The sequence below is a fragment of the Anas acuta genome, chromosome 19, assembly GCF_963932015.1.
Source record: "Anas acuta chromosome 19, bAnaAcu1.1, whole genome shotgun sequence".
Classification (NCBI taxonomy): domain Eukaryota; kingdom Metazoa; phylum Chordata; class Aves; order Anseriformes; family Anatidae; genus Anas; species Anas acuta.
In genome coordinates, this window is record NC_088997.1 from 11,081,902 (window position 1) to 11,104,408 (window position 22,507).

Consider the following 22,507-nt stretch of genomic DNA (forward strand, 5'->3'; position numbering starts at 1 on the left):
TTAATCTATTCTTGTCCCTTGTCCCTTGCAAAACAGGGATGGGTCTGGCAACTTCTTTTCTCTGTGCACTCCTCCAATGATCACCGGGATCATTGTAGATAGTTTTGACTCTCTGCTGTGATCTTGCTTATCTATCAGACCTCCGAGGTGTCTTCATAGTTTTAATCTCTTAATAGGGCATTTCTTGAAATCTGCATGATTGCCTTGTTTTTACTGTTTTTTAATTGAGATTCACATTTGGCTCCTCTCAGGTTTGTGTCCTTTAGAAATATTTCCCCTATTTGAAGGATGTCATTGTATTTCTAAAATCCTACTTTCATTCACCAACTCTGCCATCTCTTTCTGATCCTTTTTGATGTGTTTTATATTACATTGAATAGCATATTTAATTAAGCATCGCATCAACTGCAAGCTTTTTTTGCTTCCTTTCACTGTCTCTTGAAGTATATAAAAATGAATCTTTTCCTCTTTCTGAAGCAGACTTCTACCACAGTGAGAACCTTTTTGCCTTTAAATATATTTTTGACTTCTACTGTGCAACGATTGCTGCAACAAAGCAATTTTTCAGTTACCCTGTGTTGGAGCAGCTTTGTGCATGCTTAGGACCAAAGGAATAGTTATATATCTTTTGATTTATTTGGCTGGTACCACCAAGAAGCAGCTGATCATTTCTAAAAACGTAGCCTTTGTCTAATGTGTTATCATGATGCTTATGTATTTTATGTGGAAGCAATGCAAGTCTCCCATTGCAATTTCTGCCCTTGCAGCCTCTCTGAATCTCTTTCAGCCTTTCATGGGTATTGCTGCTGCCGTGCTCCTGTGGTTGTAGTGTACCCTTAGTACTATCCAGTTTCTCTTTAGGGTGGGGATTTCAGTCCGTGCACTTCTTGCAATGTGTGTTGATGCTGGCAACTCTTGGCCTCGCAATTTCACCTTCAGTTTTTCTTGGAGCAGACAGGACTTTGTTAGATCAATCTATTCTGGTCTTCCTACAAAGCTTCTACTCCGAAATCTAGGGTACCAGTGATAATCTTTCTTGTGCCAAGTTTATAAGGTGCTGTTAAGCCAACATACTCCTTTATCCTGGCTCTTCGTGTCCTCTAGCCTTAGGAGCACAGGTCTGTTTATCTTCACCTCAGTGTCAATTTTTGTGCACCCTCCTTAAATTTGGCTTAACTTGTTGAGGCTGTCCTGTGTTCTAACCTGAATTTTATTGACTTGATCCTTACTGTTTTTGTAAGATTACAGAGTTTGTGGCTTAACTCTTACAATACATGCTCCTGTACTGAAACACTCTTGTATTTATTCTCCCCAGTTTTTGAGACATCTTCCATAACATTTCATCCTAAGTGCCAGGAAACAGGTTCTGTTTTGATTTAGATGAAGACCATTCTTTTACAGACCATGGCTATTCAAAAAATCCCCCCAGATCCTAATAGGTACTAATCTTATTCAACATTCCATTGTTCTTGATCACACTTCAGTGCTTTTCTGGTTTTCTGAGCAATTTTACGAGAGGAACGTGAAGCACTCCAGAGAGTTCTACCACACACAGATGTTCTGTCTTCAGCTTCTTACCCAACAGCTTACATTTTCCTTACTGGATTCTCTTTCCATGCCCTATTGTTATTGTCCCATAGACCAACCTTGCCTTCTGTCCAGGGCTTTCTGAGAAGCTGTCTAGACACAGTGTGAAGTGACATTTCTAGCATGTCAGGCAGGTCCTTTCTACCATCACAAACCAGGTAACATCAGGTAGAGTAGCCTGGATTGAGGGGAGTACCAGGCCATCCTCTGGAGCTTACCTGCTTGATAGTTTCACCCTCCTCAGTTTGCTTCCTGTCTGCCCCAAAACATTCCTTCGAAAGATGTGGGTTATAGCCTGGAGCTGAGACTGCTCTTTGATGTTTCTTGTCAGGGCTTTGTCTGCCTGAGCTGCTGGGGCTCTGCTGGTCCGGCACCCAGGCGGTGCTTCCTCTCTGAAGCCTGCAACCTGTCTGCCCGCATGCAGCCACATGCTGGGAGCCCAGGGGCAGACCAGTTGCTGCAGTAACCAGGAAGCCCCTGCACTCCTGAATTTTCACCTGTGCATCATTTTGTTTGCATTGCTCTTAGCTCCTTTCCCCAGCATGCTATTTGGATTTCCCCATCTTTCCCTTGGCTGCTGTCTTGTCCTACTCTTAACATACACTACAATTGTTTTTTTTAACGTTTGGGGAGTTAAACATTTGTAATCACAGAATCGCCTAGGTTGGAAGAGACCTCCAAGATCACCGAGTCCAACCTCTGACCTACCACTAACCAGTCCTCCACTAAACCATATCCCTAAGCTCTACATCTAAACGTCTTTTAAAAGACCTCCAGGGATGGTGACTCCACCACTTCCCTCGGCAGCCCATTCCAATGCGTAATAACCCTTTCAGTAAAGAAGTTCTTCCTAATATCCAACCTAAACCTCCCCTGGCACTACTTAAGCCCATTCCCCCTCATCCTGTCACCAAGCACATGGGAGAACAGACCAACCCCCACCTCGCTGCAGCCTCCTTTAAGGTACCTGTAGAGAGCAATAAGGTCGCCCCTGAGCCTCCTCTTCTCCAGGCTGAACAAGCCCAGCTCCCTCAGCCGCTCCTCGTAGGACTCGTTCTCCAGACCCTTCACCAGCTTTGTTGCCCTTCTCTGGACTCGCTCGAGCACCTCGATGTCCTTCCTGTAGTGAGGGGCCCAAAACTGAACACAGTACTTGAGGTGCGGCCTCACCAGAGCTGAGTCCAGGGGGACAATCACTTCCCTCGACCTGCTGGCCACACTGCTTCTTATGCAAGCCAGGATGCTGTTGGCCTTCTTGGCCACGTGAGCACACTGCTGCCTGGAAAATCCTATATGCCTGTTCCCCACTCCCTCCCTCCCTCTCTCTCTCCCCCCCCCCCCCAAACTTCTGTTTCAGCCAGACTGCTTTGAACTTCCGTGAGTTTAGACGTGGCACTTTGTTACTGCAGCTCTGTTTCTTAAAGAGTTGTGTCCCCTCCGCTATAGCTGTACATGCTTGGAGTTTATCTAGGTGACCAGATTGGTAGGGACTTGCCCATCACATTTATGTCACTGTTGGCACATGTTCAGATAATGACCTCACTAAATATTATTTCAGATCTCCCTTGTATCATTTTATTGTAGCACAGACCAAACCATCATTGCCATCTTTCTAGGCAGAGATCTACATCTTTGTCATGGAGGTGTGTAAAAGCTTGTCAGTGGTGATCTGTTTCCTACAAGGGCCAGATAATCATTTACTAAACATAGTGTGCATTTCTGGGTTTGTAAGTACTGCAAGAAAACTGACCCCCCCACACACAATGACTGTTCCCCTAGACCCTCGTGCACATTTAAATCCAGAGCATGTTCTAAAGGCATCCTTGGGAAGTGCTAGGATACTTGGCATGGCCCCAGAGGTGAGGCCTGATGTTAAGGGAGGCTGTTATCTCCTAGCTCATTCTTGACAGCATTTTTTGGGTTACTTTTCCTGTGTTGAAACTGTACTGAGACAGATATGAGGAGGAAGAGCCATGCAGAGTTTGGGAAAATGTGAAATGCTCCTGCACTCTCTGTACAACTTGTCTAGTACATATTTTAGTCACTGAGTTCTCATCTTGCCTTGCTGCTATCTTTTTTCCAGGCTTTGTTCCAGTTATCCCCAGAAGCTGCTGGTGCCTGTCTGGATCACGGATAAGGAGCTAGAGAATGTGGCTTCATTTAGGTCATGGAAGAGGATCCCTGTGGTTGTGTACAGGTAAACAAAACAGCAAAACAGCGTGCTCCCCAAGCCCCCAGTAGCTGCCCTTTAGACAGGTCTAGGAACTTGGTCTGTGATGGTAAAGCAGGACGTTCTCCCAGAGAGAAAAATATTTGGTAAGTGCTGCTTGTTTCCTGCTTTCATTTAGATCTGAGGAGAGAGGTGACTTTCCTTCTGTGCGAGATGCAGCAAGAATCCCATGTCAAATTCAGGTTCTCTTTGAGTTTCAAAACAGTTTGAGTTTCTTTGAGTGTCACAAATTGAGGTGTGCCTAGCTGTTACTTTGAAAAGAAATCTTGGCCAAAATGAGCCTGCTGCATGGCCCTTCAATCAACGACTTACCACAGCCTGGATATACATTTTAGTACCCACATGCAAATCATTCCTGTTTTGACTGAGTTGTGAGAGTTTGAAAACAGAGTTTGAAAAAAGAGTTTGAAAGTAACAGGTAGGATGAAATATTTGCATGTGGCTGAACATCACTGATTCAATAACTGGTAAATATGGAGAGTACCTCTTCCCCGATCCGAGCAGCCTTCCAAAAATTACCTATACATGAGGATGCATGAGGCTAGGCAGCAAACAAAGCAGGGCTTTTCAGGGCAGGGGGTTGATTTCTCATTAAGCATGTCTTCTAGGAGGCTGACATGTTTGAACCAAATGGGACGTTGGTTGCATAGGTGTGCAGGAAGATACCTCACCCAGTCAGTGTATGTTGTAATGTATGTTGTGGTTTCTAGCATCAGACTCAGTGTTAGCAACTATTAAATCCAAATATAAAAAGCTTTGAAAATGTCAGAGCTGCATTACAAAGGAAAGCCCTGGAAAGCAAGAAAGCCAGGAAACAAAACCAGCAAATTTACACATACCTTAACTCTACATCTTTGTTTTACATGGTTTGTGTTACATGCTGGCAAAACAGCGTGCTGTTTCTACAAGAGCTAAATTCTACAATGAAGTAATAATGAGCACTGGTTATCACATGGAGCCTCCCCCTCTTTGCAGCCGAGTCAGCTAAGAAGTTAATTGTATTTGTGATTACTTCTGCTAAAAATGGTCTGGCGCTGGAGACTGTGTGCTTCTCCACCTGAGGGCAAAGCCATGTCTTTTTCTACCCTCTTAAAATTATTTTGTTCAGCGCTTTATAATATCACTATGAAGGTACCCAGTAATTTACAGGTTGAACTGCAACCTTTTGCAGCCTGGTATCAGATTAGAAGATGCTGACAAGTGATGTTATAAGATGGGTCCAGGCCTTCCCCATTTCTCTCTCATTTTCACGTTCTCTTTAGCCTTTGCCTTCAAACTTTATGCGTTTGGCCAAGAGGGTCTATAAGGGCCGTGGCTGCTTCTAGAGTACCTTGTGCTGTGCCAAGGGGAAGGGGCAAAATGCAGAGCCTCACACTCAGCTCCTCATCACCTACAGCTCAGGGGAGAGGGCAAGTGGCCTTGGATGAATTTATCCCAGGGACTCAGTCACCACAGGACTGTTTGCTAGAGTTCAGAGATTTTGGAGAGCAAGGCTGAATTCAACAGCTGACACTCGGATCTGTAAAGCATGACACCAAAGATATCACATTATCAGTTTCCTTACAAAAAGTATAATTTAGCTGGTAAGCAAAACAGAAATATGGATCTCCATCTTCGAGTCCTCAGTGGAGGACATGCACAGTAGAGATTCAGGACCTTCCAGGCACAACTCACTTTTAAAGCAACACAGAGGACGCAATCAATTATTTAGTTGACTACAGAGGCAGACGGGCATTGTATGCCAGCCGCTCCTCATTATTACTCTGTCTGCACAGCCACCTTCAGAAGACCTTGGGACTACGTTAGCAAGAGAGCTTCTCACAGAAGCTCAGCAGTTGCCTTTGATTGTGTTCATGCTGCGATGAGTGTCAGGGAAGCAGTGGGCAGATGTGGACATTGCTGCAGCTCCATGCTGAGCATTGGTCTCAAGCTGGTCAAGGTGGAGTGAGCCAGGGCTTTCATCTGGTGGCTGGGAAACAAAACACTTGCATGAATGCATCTCAGGTGGGAATCTTTAGGTGATGCTGAGAGGCAGCAGCTCCGTAAACCCTCTCAGCAGTTTCTCGTGTTTTAAGCTGAGCTGCTTGACTTTGCATAGTGGATGAGAACTCCTATGGCCAGAATAACAGTCAGGAAAATCAAGATGGCATGTGCTAAGAACATCACATCTGCTCTAGCCTTGTGCTCTAAGTGAATCTGGGAGTAAAAGATCAACTGATAAGATACAAGGCATGTCATACTCCAGCTTTGGATTCTGAAAGGGTCTTGAGTCATCTAGACTAAACTGAGGATCCCTTGGGAATACTTATGTCCACATAAGTTAACATGCTATGGCACGTTCTACCATTCCAGTTTCAAGAAAGGATCATTTTTCCTCGGGGAAAACTTCCATTAAGAAAAGAACCAAAACTTCATATGCTCATGTTGTGAAGATCTGCAGGAGACCACAGAATCAAGCTAGCTATGTGTGCTTCTGTGGTCTAGGAAGCTCACTGCAGGCTCGGTTTTGGTTTTGGTTCTTATACTGGCACCTGCTACACTTTCTGCTTACTGATGTCTTCATGCTCATCAATGTTGGCCATGTTTCCTCGTGTTTATTAGCACATCATTACATCTCTTGAAACTGGTTACCTCAAGACCATGCCCTGCCCAGTATTTGTTGTGCTGCTCAGAAGCCTGTGGTACCAAGAAATTCTCTAAATGTAGTATGACACTTTGGCCATGCTTCTAGTAATGCATTGGACAGGCCATCACTGAGGTGGCCTCCTACAACTCACATCTACACAGCTACAATCTTTTCCTACCCTCTGCACCCCAAAATGTTACTGTCACATCCAAACAGGCTGCTGGGAACAGTCCCTGGCACAGCACCTGCATGTCCCAGAAACGTGCTCGGGCGCTGTCTGGGAAAGTGCTAGTTGGCACAGGCCGAAAATTGTAGGTGTGCTAACAAACAGGCTTGGATGATCACAGGCCGGTGCTTAAGTCCACACCTTGGCTCTGTTTCATTTACTAGTATAAACAAAGCCTTTGCTGCTGTCTGTATTATCCATCCTTCAGTGATCCCAATGCCAGAAATAGACCTTCTGGGAGCATAACTCACCTTGCAAAACAAAACAGCAGCAGAGGATGGCACCAAATGAGAAAAGACTCCAAAGTATTTTGAGTTAGCTGCATACAAATATTGTTTTTTGGAAGTCTTCAGTTTAGAATCTTCATCAGTATTAACTATGGGATGCCATTAGCAATAAAAACTTTTTCAGTGTTTACTGGTAAGTTGCTTCAGGACAATCTTGTCTCTGAGGAGCAAAACCATTTCTACAAACTGCAGTAGCTGCTGGTGAGATGCCACTGCTGTTGAAAGAAATTCAAAGTTTCAGGGTATTTTCTGGATGTACTGCCTTACAGCAAGTAATGTGAACAAGCATTGTCATCCACTGTGGAACAGCAGAGCCTATAACAGGGGGATGACAGCATGAGGAAAAAGAGACACCTTCAAGAGTTCTCCTACTTTTAGCCCCCATCAGTAACCAAACAGCCTTTGAGTGATGGTACGAGGCTTGTGCTAGTGTGTTTTAGGATCTAGGCTGTTATGTATTGCAGGTTTTTCAGAGGTGTCAACCTTCAAAGAAAATATCTGTCAGATGTTTTATCTCTGTCTTTGTTCTTACTCCAGCTCGTCTTCAGAGAGGTGTCACATGCGGGGCAGTGGGACAGGGAGGGGTGAGTGTACAGGGCTGTCCAGGTTCTTGTCCCCTCCCTGAGAAGGGCCAGGCACCACGAGTAGCATCTCGAGGAAGTGTAACAGACAGGACAGGGATGCAGGTATTCTGCCTTGCTGTGTCTTTGGAGCAGCCAAAGTATCTTAGACTTCCTGCGGCATATATTCAGGAGAATGTATGGTTGTGTTTCATGGTCACTTGGTGGACCTACCCACTGTGAATTAAATATATTTATAATTCCGTATCACCGTGGCAGTGAGTCCACTCTCTGTTACGGTTGTGGATGGATTAAAGAAAGAAGCTTGTGTGATTGTGAAGATGCAGGTGTGTGATGTGGTGTCATAATATTTTCTGTTTTATTCTTTTCTTAATAATTCCTTGCACATTCTTAACCTTTCTGCTTCCTTTGAGCCTTGAGCTGAGGCTGTTTAAGAACTGCAGTGACTTCAAAGTCTTTGAGATTTGGCAGCTTATTGTGCATAACTATTTCATGTCATAACTGGGATACTTATTGATCATCTTTAAATACTTTTCAATTATTATTGTTACATTTTTATCACTCAGTATCATGAGATCCTCTGCATTTTTTCCAGTCAGCTATGACTCTTGGATAATTCTGTAGCACCAGCAAAAGTTGTCACATAATCATCCACTCCCTTTTCAGGTCACTTGTGACTGACTTGACAAGTATGTTCATGTGAAAAAATGAGTACTTCTTTCTATTTCAGACATTCTGCCAGGCCTTGATTAGCAGCAGCCAGGGTAAGGTTCACATTGTAGGGGTTATTAGTAAACACCAGCTCAGGCCTCCACCCAGAAACTAACTAGTCCGATGCTGAGTTAATCTTTCTAATTTACAAGCACTAAATGAAATGGTTTAACAACCAGTACATAATGTAAGGGAGGAAAAATGTGAAAATAGAAGAACAGAACAGTAGTACAAGAAACAATTATGACTTTCCCGAAGTACAGCCATATTTATTGGAACTTCTCTCTAGTTTTCTAGAGTTGTAATGACAAGAACAACTGGCAGCTTCCCCCTTGCTACAGAAACTCTGGATCATTTTAGTGGTGGTCAAGATCCCAGCACAGCCACTGGTCCCAGGGGTGCAGCTGCCGCCATCCGCTGGCACTGCGTGTTCCTGACAGCCACTCCTGCAAAAACTGCAGCAACCTGCTCCTCTGCAATCTTGTTTTGCCAGCTGTTCCAGCTCCATCAGCCGCTCCTGCGCTACTCACAGCCATCTTCTGTTCCTCAGTGCTGAGATTTGAGTGACAGCCTCTGTGTCACTGCTGTCGTTATGAATAATGGTTATTTGAAATGCCCTGCCCTGTTTCACTGCTTAACTACAAGGGTAAATGCAGCAGATGAAGCAGTGAGGAGGGTTGCACAAGCACTGGCTGTTTGTAGATGTGTGGGGAAGTTTGCTGGGCTCATTCCTCACCTCTCCAGGGGGATTCATCCAGCTCTTGCTTGTTTTGCAGACATGTGCGCAATGGGGCAGTGATTGCACGCTGCAGCCAGCCTGAAATCAGCTGGTGGGGCTGGCGAAATGCTGACGATGAGTATCTTGTGACATCTATTGCCAAAGCCTGTGCCTTGAACCCTGGAATAAAGGTACCTGGTGGCATGCCACACAATGGAAGCAGTGATGGCAGCGAGGCCTGTGAGGCTGACTTCGGTGAGGCAATATGCTCCCTTCTGCTGTCTCTTAAATGTGTGAATTATGGTGTGGTTCCTACATCTAAATATTGTTGTTGCCACTAGCAGGGCCGTTACAGTGAAAGATTTAAACCCGACATCCAAGTCAATAATCTGGGCCCTGCATGTGGGACATGTCTCTGGGCTTGTACGCGTCCAGTGTTGGGTTGTGCTGGAGGCCTGTTGTAAGAGGGAGGGAGGTGCCAGGAACTCAGTCGTGCTGTCTCTGCAGACTCGTCCCTGACCGCATGTTCAGGTGTGGAGAATGCGGGAACTCCTCAGAAGCTGCTGATTCTCGATGCCAGATCCTACACCGCAGCTGTGGCCAACAGAGCAAAGGGAGGAGGCTGCGAATGTGAAGGTACACAGAGATAAACAAATCCCAGTGTGTTCCTCTTGAACCTGCTGTGTTGAGTGGGCCCTGGAGCACAGTTTGGGTCAGGCTGGCATTTTGGTGCTCACTCTCTGGGAGCACATTCCCCTTCTCACTCATGCAGTCTGTTATCCCAGATATATTGCTGCTGGCCCACAAGGCTTTTCTAGAAACGCTGCCTACCTTCTGCTAGAGACTAGAAACAGTGCTGCAGGGTACAACCAAACTATGTGTATAGAGGCACTTGCTGCAGTGGCAGCAGCACTTTCTGACTGTTTTTGTCTCTGTTGTGTTCAGAGTATTACCCAAACTGTGAAGTCGTGTTCATGGGCATGGCCAACATCCACTCCATCCGCAACAGTTTCCAGTATCTGCGTGCTGTTTGCAGCCAGGTACCAGACCCTAGCAAGTAAGTGACCTTATTCTAGCTAAGTTTGATGCCATATCTGTTAACGTCCTGTGAGCTTTTTTTCTTCCTTTTTCTTTTTCTCCACTCCAGATTTCTACCTCACAAAATGGAGGAAAAGTGCTCACAGTGCTTAAATGGTGCCCATTTTGATCCCCAGTAATCCAGAATAGATAGTATCACTGACTCAGTATCACTTATCTATTTATATCCTCTGATGGTTTCAAAAACATAGCTGTTTTGGGGGAAAACTGAGATTAGATGATGGATTCTTTGTAGTTATTCACAAACTGTCTAACTCCTCTTCTGGATGTTTTAAAAAAGACACTGTTTTTTTCACTGCTAAGGAACCATCTCCTTGCTTTTTGCACACCTTCTAGCTGGCTTTCTGCCCTGGAGAGTACCAAGTGGCTGCAGCACCTTTCTGTCATGCTGAAGTCAGCGGTGCTGGTCTCCAGTGCAATTGACAGAGAAGGGCGTCCAGTGTTGGTTCATTGCTCAGACGGCTGGGACAGAACTCCACAGATTGTAGCACTGGCAAAGATTCTTCTGGACCCTTACTACAGGACCATGGAGGTACACATTGTGCTATTTTGCTGTTTCATGTCTGCTAAATGACAGTCTGAGTCTCCTCAGAAAGGAACAGAACTGTATTTAGCAATTAGTTTAGTGGCATTTCAGAGCTGCTCTTACAGGTACTGAGTTTTTCTATATGGTCTTCCTGCGTGTTTTCAGTAAACTATATACCTCATTCCCAGTGTCGTAAGGCACTTTGAAAAACAACCTGTTGTGCTCAAGGTGCAGCCGCTTCCCTGTACTTCTTGTGTTCATTCTCGTGGCTGTTTGTCATATAGAAATAACAGTTGTCACTTTGTTTTTGGAAACCTCTGACATTCATGTAGCTTTGCTCCCAAACCAAGAACAGATAAAACTTTCTTTGCAGACCTTCAGAAGTCCTGCAATTTCCTGGCACTGCTAGCAGACAGAGCTTGCCTTGTCTTGCTAGGTGCCTACAGCAAAGTTGCCTGCAGTTAGTTTTCTCTTGTGTTCGCAGGGTTTCCAGGTGCTTGTTGAATCAGATTGGCTGGATTTTGGTCACAAGTTTGGTGATCGCTGTGGTCACCAGGAAAAGGTGGAAGATCAGAATGAGCAATGTCCAGTTTTCCTCCAATGGCTGGATGCTGTTCATCAGCTTCTGAAGCAATTTCCTTGCCTCTTTGAATTTAATGAAGCTTTTTTGGTAAGAAATATGCATGCAAACATTTCTTTGTTCCTTGCGAGATGTGAGCAGAGGCAGAGAGAAGGCCATATTTTACAGCATTATAGTTGAAAAACAATTCTTTAAAAATGGGAAAGTGTCTGAGTACTGCCTGGATTTCTGCTGGCATTCCTGACATACTTACACTGTACGGGTCCAGCCCTGCACTTTGGTTGTGGTATTTTGACCTGGTGCTGTATGTGTAATGCTCCTGATGGCTTCTTGCAATTTCTTCTTTCTCCCAGTAGGGATTGCAGGCTTGGAGTACCTTGCAAACTGGGCAGTGATGAAGGTTTTATATTGTCTAATTTCTTTGAATCACTTCTTCTGTGGGTCCCTTTCTAGCCCAGTGAATTCAGATTTTCTGAAATCAGAATTCAGGAGCATTGTTCTGATCAAAAGCTTGATTTGCATCTCTCAGACATACTAAAAAAAAAAAAAGGATGGGGGGATGACAAATGATAGCTATTAATTGCTGACTTACCAAATAATAGTTTAGGGTCATAGAAGGATGGATATGGTATTGGTTGACCATTGCTTTCTCTTTAAGCTAAGTGGCTCCTGTTATCCCCAATTTATCCTGCCCTGTGTGACAGAGGACCACAGTAAGGTCACCAGCTAGATAGAAAGTACATGGACCATCCTAGACAGGTATCCTAGACAGGTAGAAGACACTGCTCTTGGGGACAGGAGACACTGCTTACCAGTGGCCATGACAATTGTTCTCCTTTTGATGCTGCAGGTAAAGCTGGTGCAGCACACATATTCCTGCCTCTATGGGACCTTCCTTGGGAACAGCCCATGCGAGCGAGAGATGCACAACATCTACAAGCGTACCTGCTCCGTGTGGTCCCTCCTGCGGGCTGGCAATAAGAACTTCCACAATCTTCTTTATATGCCAGGGTCTGAGCAGGTGAGTAGAGCTCCTGGTCTAGTCTTCTGGGCTCTGTGCCTGCCGAGCACTGGGGACTGTATAAAGAGAGAATGGAGAGGTTTTCTTCTGTGTTCATCTCTAAACATAGCGATTGTTGCAGGTGCTGCATCCAGTGTGCCATGTCCGAGCGCTGCATGTCTGGACAGCAGTATATCTCCCAGCTTCCTCCCCACATCCTCTGGGACAGGATGATATGGACATTTACATGCCCCCTGGATCTCAGAGCCAGGAGTTCAGTGGCAGATGTTTGGACAGGTAAGAGCCTGGAGCTCCAGTCCCAGGTTGCCTCTTACCCACAGTCATCTTTCCCTTCTTGCTCATTATAGTTTCTCTGTTTTACCTGTTGTGCTTATTATCTTTACTGTGGAGAGCAAGAGCTCACTAGCATTGTCCCAGCCACTTGGAGAAGAACATGTATAATTCCTCGATGCTCCTAAAAAGGCAGATTGTGGATGCCGTGATGTAGTTTCATGCCTTTCAGTTCATGCTGCTGCGCCCCTCTACCTCACCCCACCCCATGATCTCTAATTAGGAACATTTATGTTATCTCAGTTTCAGTTGAAATGAGGGACGTTTCAAGAGTTTTGTTCTGAGATTTGCTTTGCTTCCGGGTTCCAGATTACCAAAGACAAGATCTATGGATGACCTGCTTTCAGCCTGCGACTCCAGCAGCCCGCTGACCCGCACATCTAGTGATCCAAACCTGAATAACCACTGCCAGGAAGTCCGGGTGGGCCTGGAAGCCAGGCATGCCACTGCTGAGGGAGCTGAGCTGCATGTGGGAGAAGGCAGCGTGATGGCTGCAGGCGAGGCAAGGGAGGTGGAAGAGCATCAGCAAAATGCCCCCCTGCAAGCCAGCAGTGTTTTTAGCGGCTATGCTGAGCATGAAGTGCATAGCAAGCAACAGAGCAGCTGGGCATCTGTGCCAGCAAGCAGTGTGTCTCTGGAGACGGAAAAGGGAAATGTAACATACATGGAGGAACTGGATGGCGCATGTCCAGCTCCAAATCCTTCCAAGCAGGAAAATGTTGACAGGGTTCCTACCAGCTCTGAAAAGCAATTAGAAACCTGTTCCCAGGAACCCTTGAAGGCTGCTGACTTTGCATGCAGTGGTGGAGGTTGCCCCAAGAAAAACACCACCTGCCAAGACATTCCTAGCCAGGAGTCCCTGGCACCAAGTGCTCCTTGTCAGGAGCTGGGTATCCTCTGCCTGGATGAAGATAAGGGCAAAAGCGACGCTAGAAGGAATGGACCCTGTGAGGAGCCCTGCCAGCTGGGGAGAGTCCCGCTAGAGCAATGGCGCAAACCTATTTCCCAGAGCCAAAGCAGCGAGTTCTCCTTCCTGGGGTCCAACTGGGACAGTTTTCAAGGAATGGTGACATCACTCCCCAATGGGGAGCCTGCACCCAGACACCTCCTCTCCTATGGCTGTTGTAGCAAGAGGTTGAGCAGCAAACAGCTACGGGTGCCTGGCCTGTGCCTCAGTAGCCAGTGGTCTGTAAGAGAAGGTGCAAAAGCCTCAGTCTGCTCTGGCCACGTTGGCACACATTTTGCAGGCTCTGCAGTGAAGCCCAGCCGTTCAGGGCTACCCTGCCACCTGAAACAAGCATCTGGTCCCAAGCACGTGCCGCCAAAATGTCCTTCTCCTGTGCCTCCTCTCTACCTGGACGATGATGGGCTGCCCTTCCCCACAGATGTGATTCAGCACAGGCTGCGGCAGATCGAGGCCAGCTACAAGCAGGAGGTGGAGCAGCTACGCAGGCAGGTGCGAGAGCTGCAGCTGCGGCTGGACATCCGCCACTTCTGTGCCCCACCAGCTGAGCCACCCATGGACTATGAGGATGACTTTGTAAGTAACTGCCTCTAACACCCCAAGTCCAGCCATGCATCTCCTGGCCAGCAGTGGTCCCTGCACACCCCTCACACTCCCCTTTCCAACCAACATTCACCTTTAGAGTGGATGGTTAATACTGCTTCTGTGTTTCTTCAGCTCCTTTCCTCTGTTTTCCCTGTGCCATGTCCTCATGCCACCCAGAAGCACCTCTGCTTCCTGGAGGCCAAGCAGTGGCTCTTATATGGTTGTGAATGCTTCAGCCCTTTTCTCCTTGGGTGGAGAACTGCAGAGCTAGCCATGTGCGCCTCATAAGCACTGTGTGGCTGGAGAGGGAATGCCCTTGGCTCTGTGATTGAGGCAGCTGAGGGAATTTGACTTGTTCTCTTTTTACAGACATGTCTGAAGGAATCAGATGGCAGTGATAGTGAGGACTTCTGTTCTGATCATAGTGAAGACTGTTTGTCAGAAGCGAGCTGGGAGCCTGTTGATAAGAAGGAGACAGAGGTACGTGTGCTGCTATGGCAGCTGTAAAGGTACAGGAGAGAATGTTTCTTCCTAGCAGCTAACTTCAATGGTTATGGCAGCAGAGAGTGGGCTGGAAGAAAGGATGAGAGCAGCAACCCTTGTCCTTTAAGACAAGGTCCAAGAGACTACATCTGCTGCTGCTGCTGCTGTGTCCAATAGAGAGGACCAGTGGGATGGGCTCTCTCAGGGCTAGCCTGTTTTGGTCCAAAGCAACATCTCAGCCTGCATCCTGGGTCCTGAGACCTGGTTGGTGTGGTGTTACAGATTTAAAGCTGATGAGGACTGGTGTTTGCCCTAGGTTACGCGGTGGGTTCCAGACCACATGGCCTCACATTGTTTTAACTGCGATTGTGAATTCTGGCTGGCCAAACGGAGGCATCACTGCAGGTAAACAATATTTTTGCTGCAGTTCCACTCTTCTCTGCTTTTGTCTGTCAAACCTCACAGAATTCTTGAGTGTAATCTTTGTCCCCTCCACCTCCGAGGAGAAAGTGTTAAGTCTATCCTTTATTCACCAGGTCCCATAAATCCCCCGCAGGTTTCCAGTCTGCTATGTTGTCCTTGTTTCCATTTCCTTTTTGATCCTTTTGGTCTTTGATCTTTTTTCTGGGTAGTACTGCCTACTAGTCCCTTTCTAGTGCTAGCCAGCCAGATTGTGTTGGGAACCACGTTATTTTTTAAGAAACATGCTGACTAGTCGTAAGTAAGGCTGAGACTTCACTCCTGAACTTGGTCCTTTGCACTTGCTGAGATTTGCTGTGGCATTCCCAGCTCTCATCTCACTGCTTTTCTTGCTCCTTCACAGGAACTGTGGGAATGTTTTTTGTGCCGGTTGCTGCCATCTGAAGTTGCCCATCCCTGATCAGCAGTTGTATGACCCTGTCCTCGTTTGTAACTCCTGTTATGACCACATCCAAGTGTCTCGTGCCAGGGAGCTCATGAGCCAACATCTGAAGAAGCCCATCGCCACAGCTTCCAGCTGAATGCCAGACAAGGGACCTGTCTAAGCCCAGCCTTTTCTCTCATGGGTTTGTAGGGTGACTCTGCCTCCACTGTAATTGTGAAGGCCTTTGGTGCAACACTTAAACACCAAGCTTGAATGCACTGTCTTCAACAGTCTTACTATCAGTCTGGAGCAGAGGAGCTCAGATTGGAGTACGGTGTGTGTCCCCACTCTGGTACCAGTGGGCCCGTACATTGTAGTCTGATTACCTAGGGCTAAAGAGGGGATTGCAACCTCTTTCTTTTGTGGGCTGGAAAGCAATGTTTTCACAGATATTGCCTGTGCAAAGTACCCCCAAAGCAATAGAAAGGCATGTTTAGAACCAATTCCCCCAACAAAGGCAAGCTGCTGTACAAGGAAGAGGGCAGACTCTAGGTGGTACCATGTGCTTTGAAAGGGTCTCAGCCTGGAGCAGGTCTGTAGATTCTCTTTCCATGAGTGTGATTTGTGATCAGCTTGGTGAACAAGACTCATTAGCCATCACTAATTGATTTTCTCTTGAGCATTGAAGAGAAATTCATTCTGGCTGAAAACGGGCTGAGCAGATTTCACCCGTTTTCATGCTCCACTAGGACTGGTGAATGCACTTGACTGTCCCTGCCCTGCAACAATGTGGGGAGATGGGAGATTGGCTTTTTCACTTCCTGCTCTGCCCGTCTGCTTTGTCTGCAGTAGTGTCACAGCCTGGTGCTAACACAGGAATGGCACCCTGATCTTCTCCTGGCATGGAAACAGAACTTGTGTTCCTGTGTTGCTCCTCCTCCCCTTTTCTGCCCTCAGCTCTCCACTTCCTACTGCTCTTTATCCTGAAAACTTGATACCTTGAGGGTATAGGCCATAATGTGTTGTTTTACCTCCTGGAATGTGCTGTCTGGTGTATGTGAGGGTTTCAGTCCAAATGCTGCTATATATTTCTGTGCACTTAATGTAACCCGAAGAAGGGAGAATGAAGCAGATACCAAAATGGGGGTGGGGAAAGACACTGGCTGACATAGACACTACAGTCTGTGCTTTTCACTTCAGGATGTACAACCAAGCTACAGTGATAAACATGACATGTGGCATCTGTTCAGTGGTGGAAACAATATCTCTGTTTTGCCCCAGTGCTACCTAAAATGCCTCTTGAATTTGACATCTTTTTTTGTTGCCTGTACAGTGGTCGAAGTTCAGAGTTGCCAACTTGTAATTGCCTCTCTACTTGTTCATTAAACTAGAGAACGGAAATCCCAACTCATTCCAAAAATAAAAAAAGTTAACAATTGAACTGGGGTTAGGAAAAAAGTGGGCTTTGGGTGAGCTTTCTGCTTTAGGAAGAAGCGTTTGAACATGGGACATTTCTTTACAGAAATGCAATTTTCTTTCCAACAATATAAAAATGTACTATGTATTCTGTAATATGTCATGAGCTGAGACTTTATATGTTGGGAAGGGAGTACTTGTGAGGGCATTTGGTCTAATAACAAGGCAAAGTACTTCATGCTGTTGTGATCTCCCAGATTTTTTGCTATTGGTTTGTCATCTCTATCAGAGGGAATGGAATAATGACCCTTTCCTATACTTTGATATGTCAGCCTCTGGTTTTGTAAGTCCCAATAGTGCAAGTAAAGCTAGCATCATCTGAAGACCCTGTGCTTACTTGGACTCTGCTTCTTTTCCATACTGGGAACAACCAATATGGCTTTGGGAAGAGAAGGCACCTTGCTTCAGATTCTCCCTTGCCTTGTACCTTGCAGTCATTGCCAGACATGGAAGAGTAACCATTGGGCTGGCAGAAGAATTTGGATTTGTTCCTGTTTTGCACATGTTGGAATGACTGCAAGCAATAAGGAAGCCAGAAACTAGGTACTCCTGGCTCTTCCGTTCAGGCCATTAGTCCAAACTGCTTTTAGCTCTTGTGAGTTTCAGTGTCACAATGTGCTGGCCAAAAACTCTAAAATCAGTTTGATAGCATTGTGACAAACAAAATGTGCTGTACAACTCAATACAATTGAAATAAAATCTCTATATTAGTGCTGCTGTGTTTGGACCCATTCTTTAGTTTATGGTGTAATCTTACTCATCGTTTCCCTGGCTGTAACTTGCTACCCTTTCCCTTCATTAAGGTATGTTAGGAATTTAGTATCCCTTCTCACAAATAGTAATCAAGAGTAGGACACAAAGCATGCTATGTCATAGTCTTCTAATTTGAGGCTCTGTATTCTTTACCAAACAAGCCTGTGGCTACCCAAGATGCCAACTTCCTCCAGCCTCTCCTTTAATGACTGGGTGAGGAATTTTTCTCTTCTAAACAAGAGCTGCTAGGGAGGATTCTGTAGTTTTTCAACATGTTTGTACCACTTTTACCTGGTAAGTTATGTTAGATTTGAACATCCTCAGGGATGGGATGGTTTCACAGGCTTCTGCATAGCTGGATTAGTCCCCAACTTCCAATCTGTGGTAGAAGCAATGGTCCGCTTTCTCTCCTTGCAATTTGGTGAGCTTTTTCCTGCCTGTTTCACTTCTGCATCTGGCAGTTGGTTGCATTCCTCTATGCAGAATGGCATCTGGGGACTATTTTGCTTAGTCAGCCTGATCTGCCAAGGGTGATGCAGGTAAGTAACAGTTTGTAGTGGAACTGGAGTGAAACTTTTAGAAAGCATCCAGGGATCTTAAAATTGAATAGGCCTCTCATAAAACTACTCCAATAGTTCAGGTCAGGCAGGTACCTAATACCTGTTGTATTAGAAAACAGCAGTATGATAGCTAGTCACATTTAAAAACTAACCTTTGCTCTTGAAACAGTCATACAAAAGAAAGTCATCTTTGAAGGCAATGCTTCTGAATGTTAACCATGAATGATGTTTCTACAAGGAAGAACAAATTAACTTCCAGGCTGTGGTCTTAACAGTTCTGATGTCATCTTTCTATGCAGTGGAAGACTGGCTGCTGGGACTGTTGTATGACCCTTTTAGCATTCCTTCACCAGAAGAAACAGTACTTCCACAGAATTTCCCTCTGTGCCTTCAAAGCTGAATATAGGCATTTTGCCTGAGACACTTGTAACTGTTATAGTGTCAGGCTGGCGATGCCAGCAAGGGCACTTAACATTCATGAGCATTGAGCACAGAACAAAGGACTATCACTTAAAGAATATAAAGCCATAATTTGCCGACATGTTCAGGCTGAGGTAATCTATCTGTGCACACTGAAATGTGTCTAAACCTAGCACAAACAGTAAGATCAAAGCTTTCCCCTATCAGTGCACTAACTGCCATGAATTCTTAGCAAATTAACAACTGGAACTGCGTATGATGTACTATAATACCAGCCACTGAACAAAATAAACATAGATTTAGGTGTAGTGAGAAGTCAGGTCAAGCTTGTGATTGTTAGATATTATTCATCTGCTAAGCCATTAGTAGATAATGCTAAAACTGCAGCAGATGTAAAGAGACATGTTAAGCCTTGGTTATGAAAGAGGGAAAAAAAGAGGAATGCGATATATGGCCTTCTTGTGAACCCTGCAAGTACTGAACAGGAAACAAGTTTAAACTGCGAGACAGACAAGACAGATGCAGGCTTTCTGAGGTGTGTTTGATGTGCTTCTGGTCATTCCATTTTCAACAGTTAAATAGCAGTACAATGCTCTCCCAAAATGTTATGCTTCTGTAAAAGTGAACTTTGGCCACTGCCATTTATTTATGGTACCTTGGGTATCTCTGTATCTCTTAAGTACATACTAACATATATATCAATCTGTCCTTAGATGAAAGATGCTGTATGCAGTCTCCAGTATGTTTAAAAAGAGTTACTGAAAGCAGCACACACATCTTCGAAAGTCTCACAAAGTTTAGGTTAGTCATGCAGCTTTAGTCTCCCATGTAAACATATATTTTACTGACATGTTTGTATCCGATTCTTTCTTACTGAAAACAAAGCCAGTTCAGAACCTGTGTCAACCTCTGCATTTGAAAAGCCAGTTGTGCGAACCTGCTGGACTGGCCTATTAAGTTACGTGTTCATGAGAGAAGACAGCAGCTTAAGGGTAAGCCTTCATTATGGGGGTACTTAGGTGTTTTATGTGACCTGGAACAAAATATTCAGTGTTACAACTGCCACTTCCCTTTTGTGACTGTGGCCTTATTTCACAGTTAGACAATAAAGTGCTCCCTGTCACCTTCTAACAAAGTAATCACGTTGTACAAAAATCGATATATTTGTATACCAAGGACATACATCAAGAAAATATAAGAACAAAGCATTTTCATTCATGGTCTTAAAAAAATGCAAATTTATTTTAGATTTGCATAACATTTTTTATTTTTTTTTAATGGCTGCAAAGGCACTTGCCAAAAGGAAAGCATTTGGCAGAACTGTATCAGAAATAAAGACTGACAGGCCTGGCTTAATGGTTTCAGTATATACACTGTGCAGAGCCTCTTCCTTTTGAATGAATGGTAAGGGTAAGTCAACTATCTGCTAAAAGTCAGTTCTACTGAAAGAAGGGAGGCATGCAACATCAAAGACTTGTAACAGGTGAGCAACTAAAGAGGAACAAATTCAATACTCCATAAATCCAACAGGGACAAGAATCTCTGCAACAAATTCCTGCATAGAACTGCAGTTCTTATTTGGTGATTGAATTGTGGAGGCAGCAGTAGTGCTACCAGACTTGAAGCTGCGGGTAAGGGAAACTAGGACCACCATGAGGGGAGAACATGTGCTGCCAGGTGGATTGTACTCTTTGCCCGTCTTTTCAGACCCGGAGCATTGCTAGTTTGGGGAAGACTGAATAATGTAAGTCAGTGTGGGGCTGGAATGGTGTCAAGGTGGGTGTTGAGTGAAGTCTGGAGAGGCGGTAAAACTGTGCAGGGAAAGAAAGATGTAGAGAAGCAGCAGCAGTAAGGCTGGCTGAAAATGCTAGGCACTGTTGTCAGCTGACAAAGCTACCTCTAGATCCCGCACTGTCCAACAGCTTTTGACTGAGCTACGTTTCCTGATGAAAAGCACTTCATTATTATTGATCTGTTTCAAGTAAGAGGAAATTTTCAGCGTTCCCCAGAAACATTCTGAGGGGCACCTACACTGTCTAAAACATGAGCAGTTCAGAGGTTGACCTACCAAGACAGCTAAAAGGATCATTACCTTCTCATTGTCAGGCTTGCTGGGCGAGTCAAGCACACTCCCATCTGTGTGACACAGCTGTAAGACAGCTATGAAGCTGTTTCCTTCAGCTTACCTCCTGCCACATCTGCTGTAAGATTGTCTCGTGTGACCTGGCATGAGTAGTGAGGCACTGTAAGGTGCAAGACACGGCTTTGCTGGGAGCAGGCAGCACTCTGGAAGCTGATGAAAAAACATTCCATCTTTCAAAAGTCATCTGTTTTGCAGCTATGGGCTCAGCTGCAAAGTACGAAAGGAAATACTTTAAAGGGACTTCTTAGTTTTAGAGACTCATTCTCTGCATTTTACTTATGGACTACATATTGTTGAGTGTGACAAGAGTTATGGTTGACATAAAAAAAACTCACCTATCTCAGCTTCAGGCAGTCATAGTCTTCTTGCACTCCTGCACAGGGAAAGAGAAGCCTTAAATAATTTCTTTGACATAGTACAAGAGACAGACTCAGGAATGCTGAGAAAATATTTTGTGAAGTGGACTTTTTCTTGATTTTCAAGTTTGCATTCAGTATGCTTCACTTCAAAGTTATAGCTGTTGACACTGAGCAACCATTACAGAATTCTTAAGAGGATAATTTATAAATTATTACTGAGGAAATAAAAATGCAAAGCCCCTTGGGAAAATGGCTTCATCTTCACATGGGTTTAATGAGTTCAACTAGAACTGTAGGCCATTAGTTCCTCGGGTAAAGCAATTTCTTCCATGGTCCAGGATTTTAGCTTTGACAACAATGCTGGCAAAATTTCTGTTATTTCCTGCTGTTGCTACTGACTCAGAATAATGACAAAAGTGCTAAATCTGACAAAGATAGGCACAGGACAGAGTAGTAATCAGTCTGCTAGAAAAGGGGCAAAAATCATCTCTTAATCCCTCCTAACAATCACTTTCTGTTGACCCATTTCTTATTTTACCTGTCTGCTTTAATTTGAAGTGACCGTATCCCAAAATATTTAAGTACAGTTTTTTTCCTCACTTCAGTTATGCAGAAGAGCAGAATGATTTTGCTTTCAGTTTACAAATAAGAACAGTTTCCCATCACAGCTTATTCAACCTTGTCTCCTTTCTATAATTTACTGCACTCTCACTTGCCGTGGTGGTTTGGGGCTGTACTGTAAACCAAAGCATTAAAAAATATTTCAGTTAAAGAAATCTTATGACACCTATCAAATAATGTACTTAAGGCCACAAGACGTGCAGCTGTTTGATCTTCTCACTATCTTGCTCTGAGGGCAGCCAAAGATAGAGGAATATCTTTTTCATTGCTGATGACCCATAAATGGGATGCAGACAGAGATTACCATTCTCTTCCTTTCCCAGCTCCTTTTTTCTCCTCCCTTTTTGGTTCATAGCAGAGGTTCTTTCTCTAAAATTCTAAGAATGACTGTACTAGGCTAGAAAAAAAGGTCCTGTGGAGCCTGTCTCCAATCACAGCTAGCAGCCGAAGCTCTGAGAAGAGCCTAAGAGGACATACATGCACTAATACATCTCTGGTACGAACGCTGATCATCCACCAATCTATGACTCAGGGACTACCAGTGACAAGTGCCATCTTTAAGAGCCGTAGATGTACTTCTCTTTGTGAATATATCTGGTCTTTTTATTTTTTTTCAGCCAAATCCTATTTTGGTATCCAAAGCATCCTGTAGCAATTAGTTACCCAGTTTCCCTGTAGGCACCCAACTTGATTTATTTTATTTGACATTCTCCCAATTCTTCTACTAGTCGCATTCACTTTCTTTACACTACTTATAATTTTACTACCCACCTTCACA

General features: G+C 44.7%; 1 protein-coding gene across 9 annotated transcripts in view; it reads left to right on the forward strand.

The window, feature by feature from the left end:
- The window catches only part of MTMR4 (myotubularin related protein 4), a 53,133-nt gene extending 35,548 nt beyond the window's left edge, over positions 1-17,585 (forward strand). For all 9 annotated transcript variants that reach the window (XM_068656378.1, XM_068656380.1, XM_068656383.1 and 6 more), the window contains 12 exons: positions 3,671-3,784; positions 9,025-9,221; positions 9,474-9,602; positions 9,912-10,023; positions 10,401-10,596; positions 11,075-11,260; positions 12,021-12,191; positions 12,313-12,467; positions 12,831-14,061; positions 14,440-14,550; positions 14,870-14,958; positions 15,377-17,585. In XM_068656378.1, coding sequence (XP_068512479.1) covers positions 3,671-3,784; positions 9,025-9,221; positions 9,474-9,602; positions 9,912-10,023; positions 10,401-10,596; positions 11,075-11,260; positions 12,021-12,191; positions 12,313-12,467; positions 12,831-14,061; positions 14,440-14,550; positions 14,870-14,958; positions 15,377-15,554 — 2,869 coding nt within the window. In that variant the 3' untranslated portion in view covers positions 15,555-17,585. The remainder of the gene's footprint in view (positions 1-3,670; positions 3,785-9,024; positions 9,222-9,473; positions 9,603-9,911; positions 10,024-10,400; positions 10,597-11,074; positions 11,261-12,020; positions 12,192-12,312; positions 12,468-12,830; positions 14,062-14,439; positions 14,551-14,869; positions 14,959-15,376) is intronic.
- Positions 17,586-22,507: the final 4,922 nt, after the last annotated feature.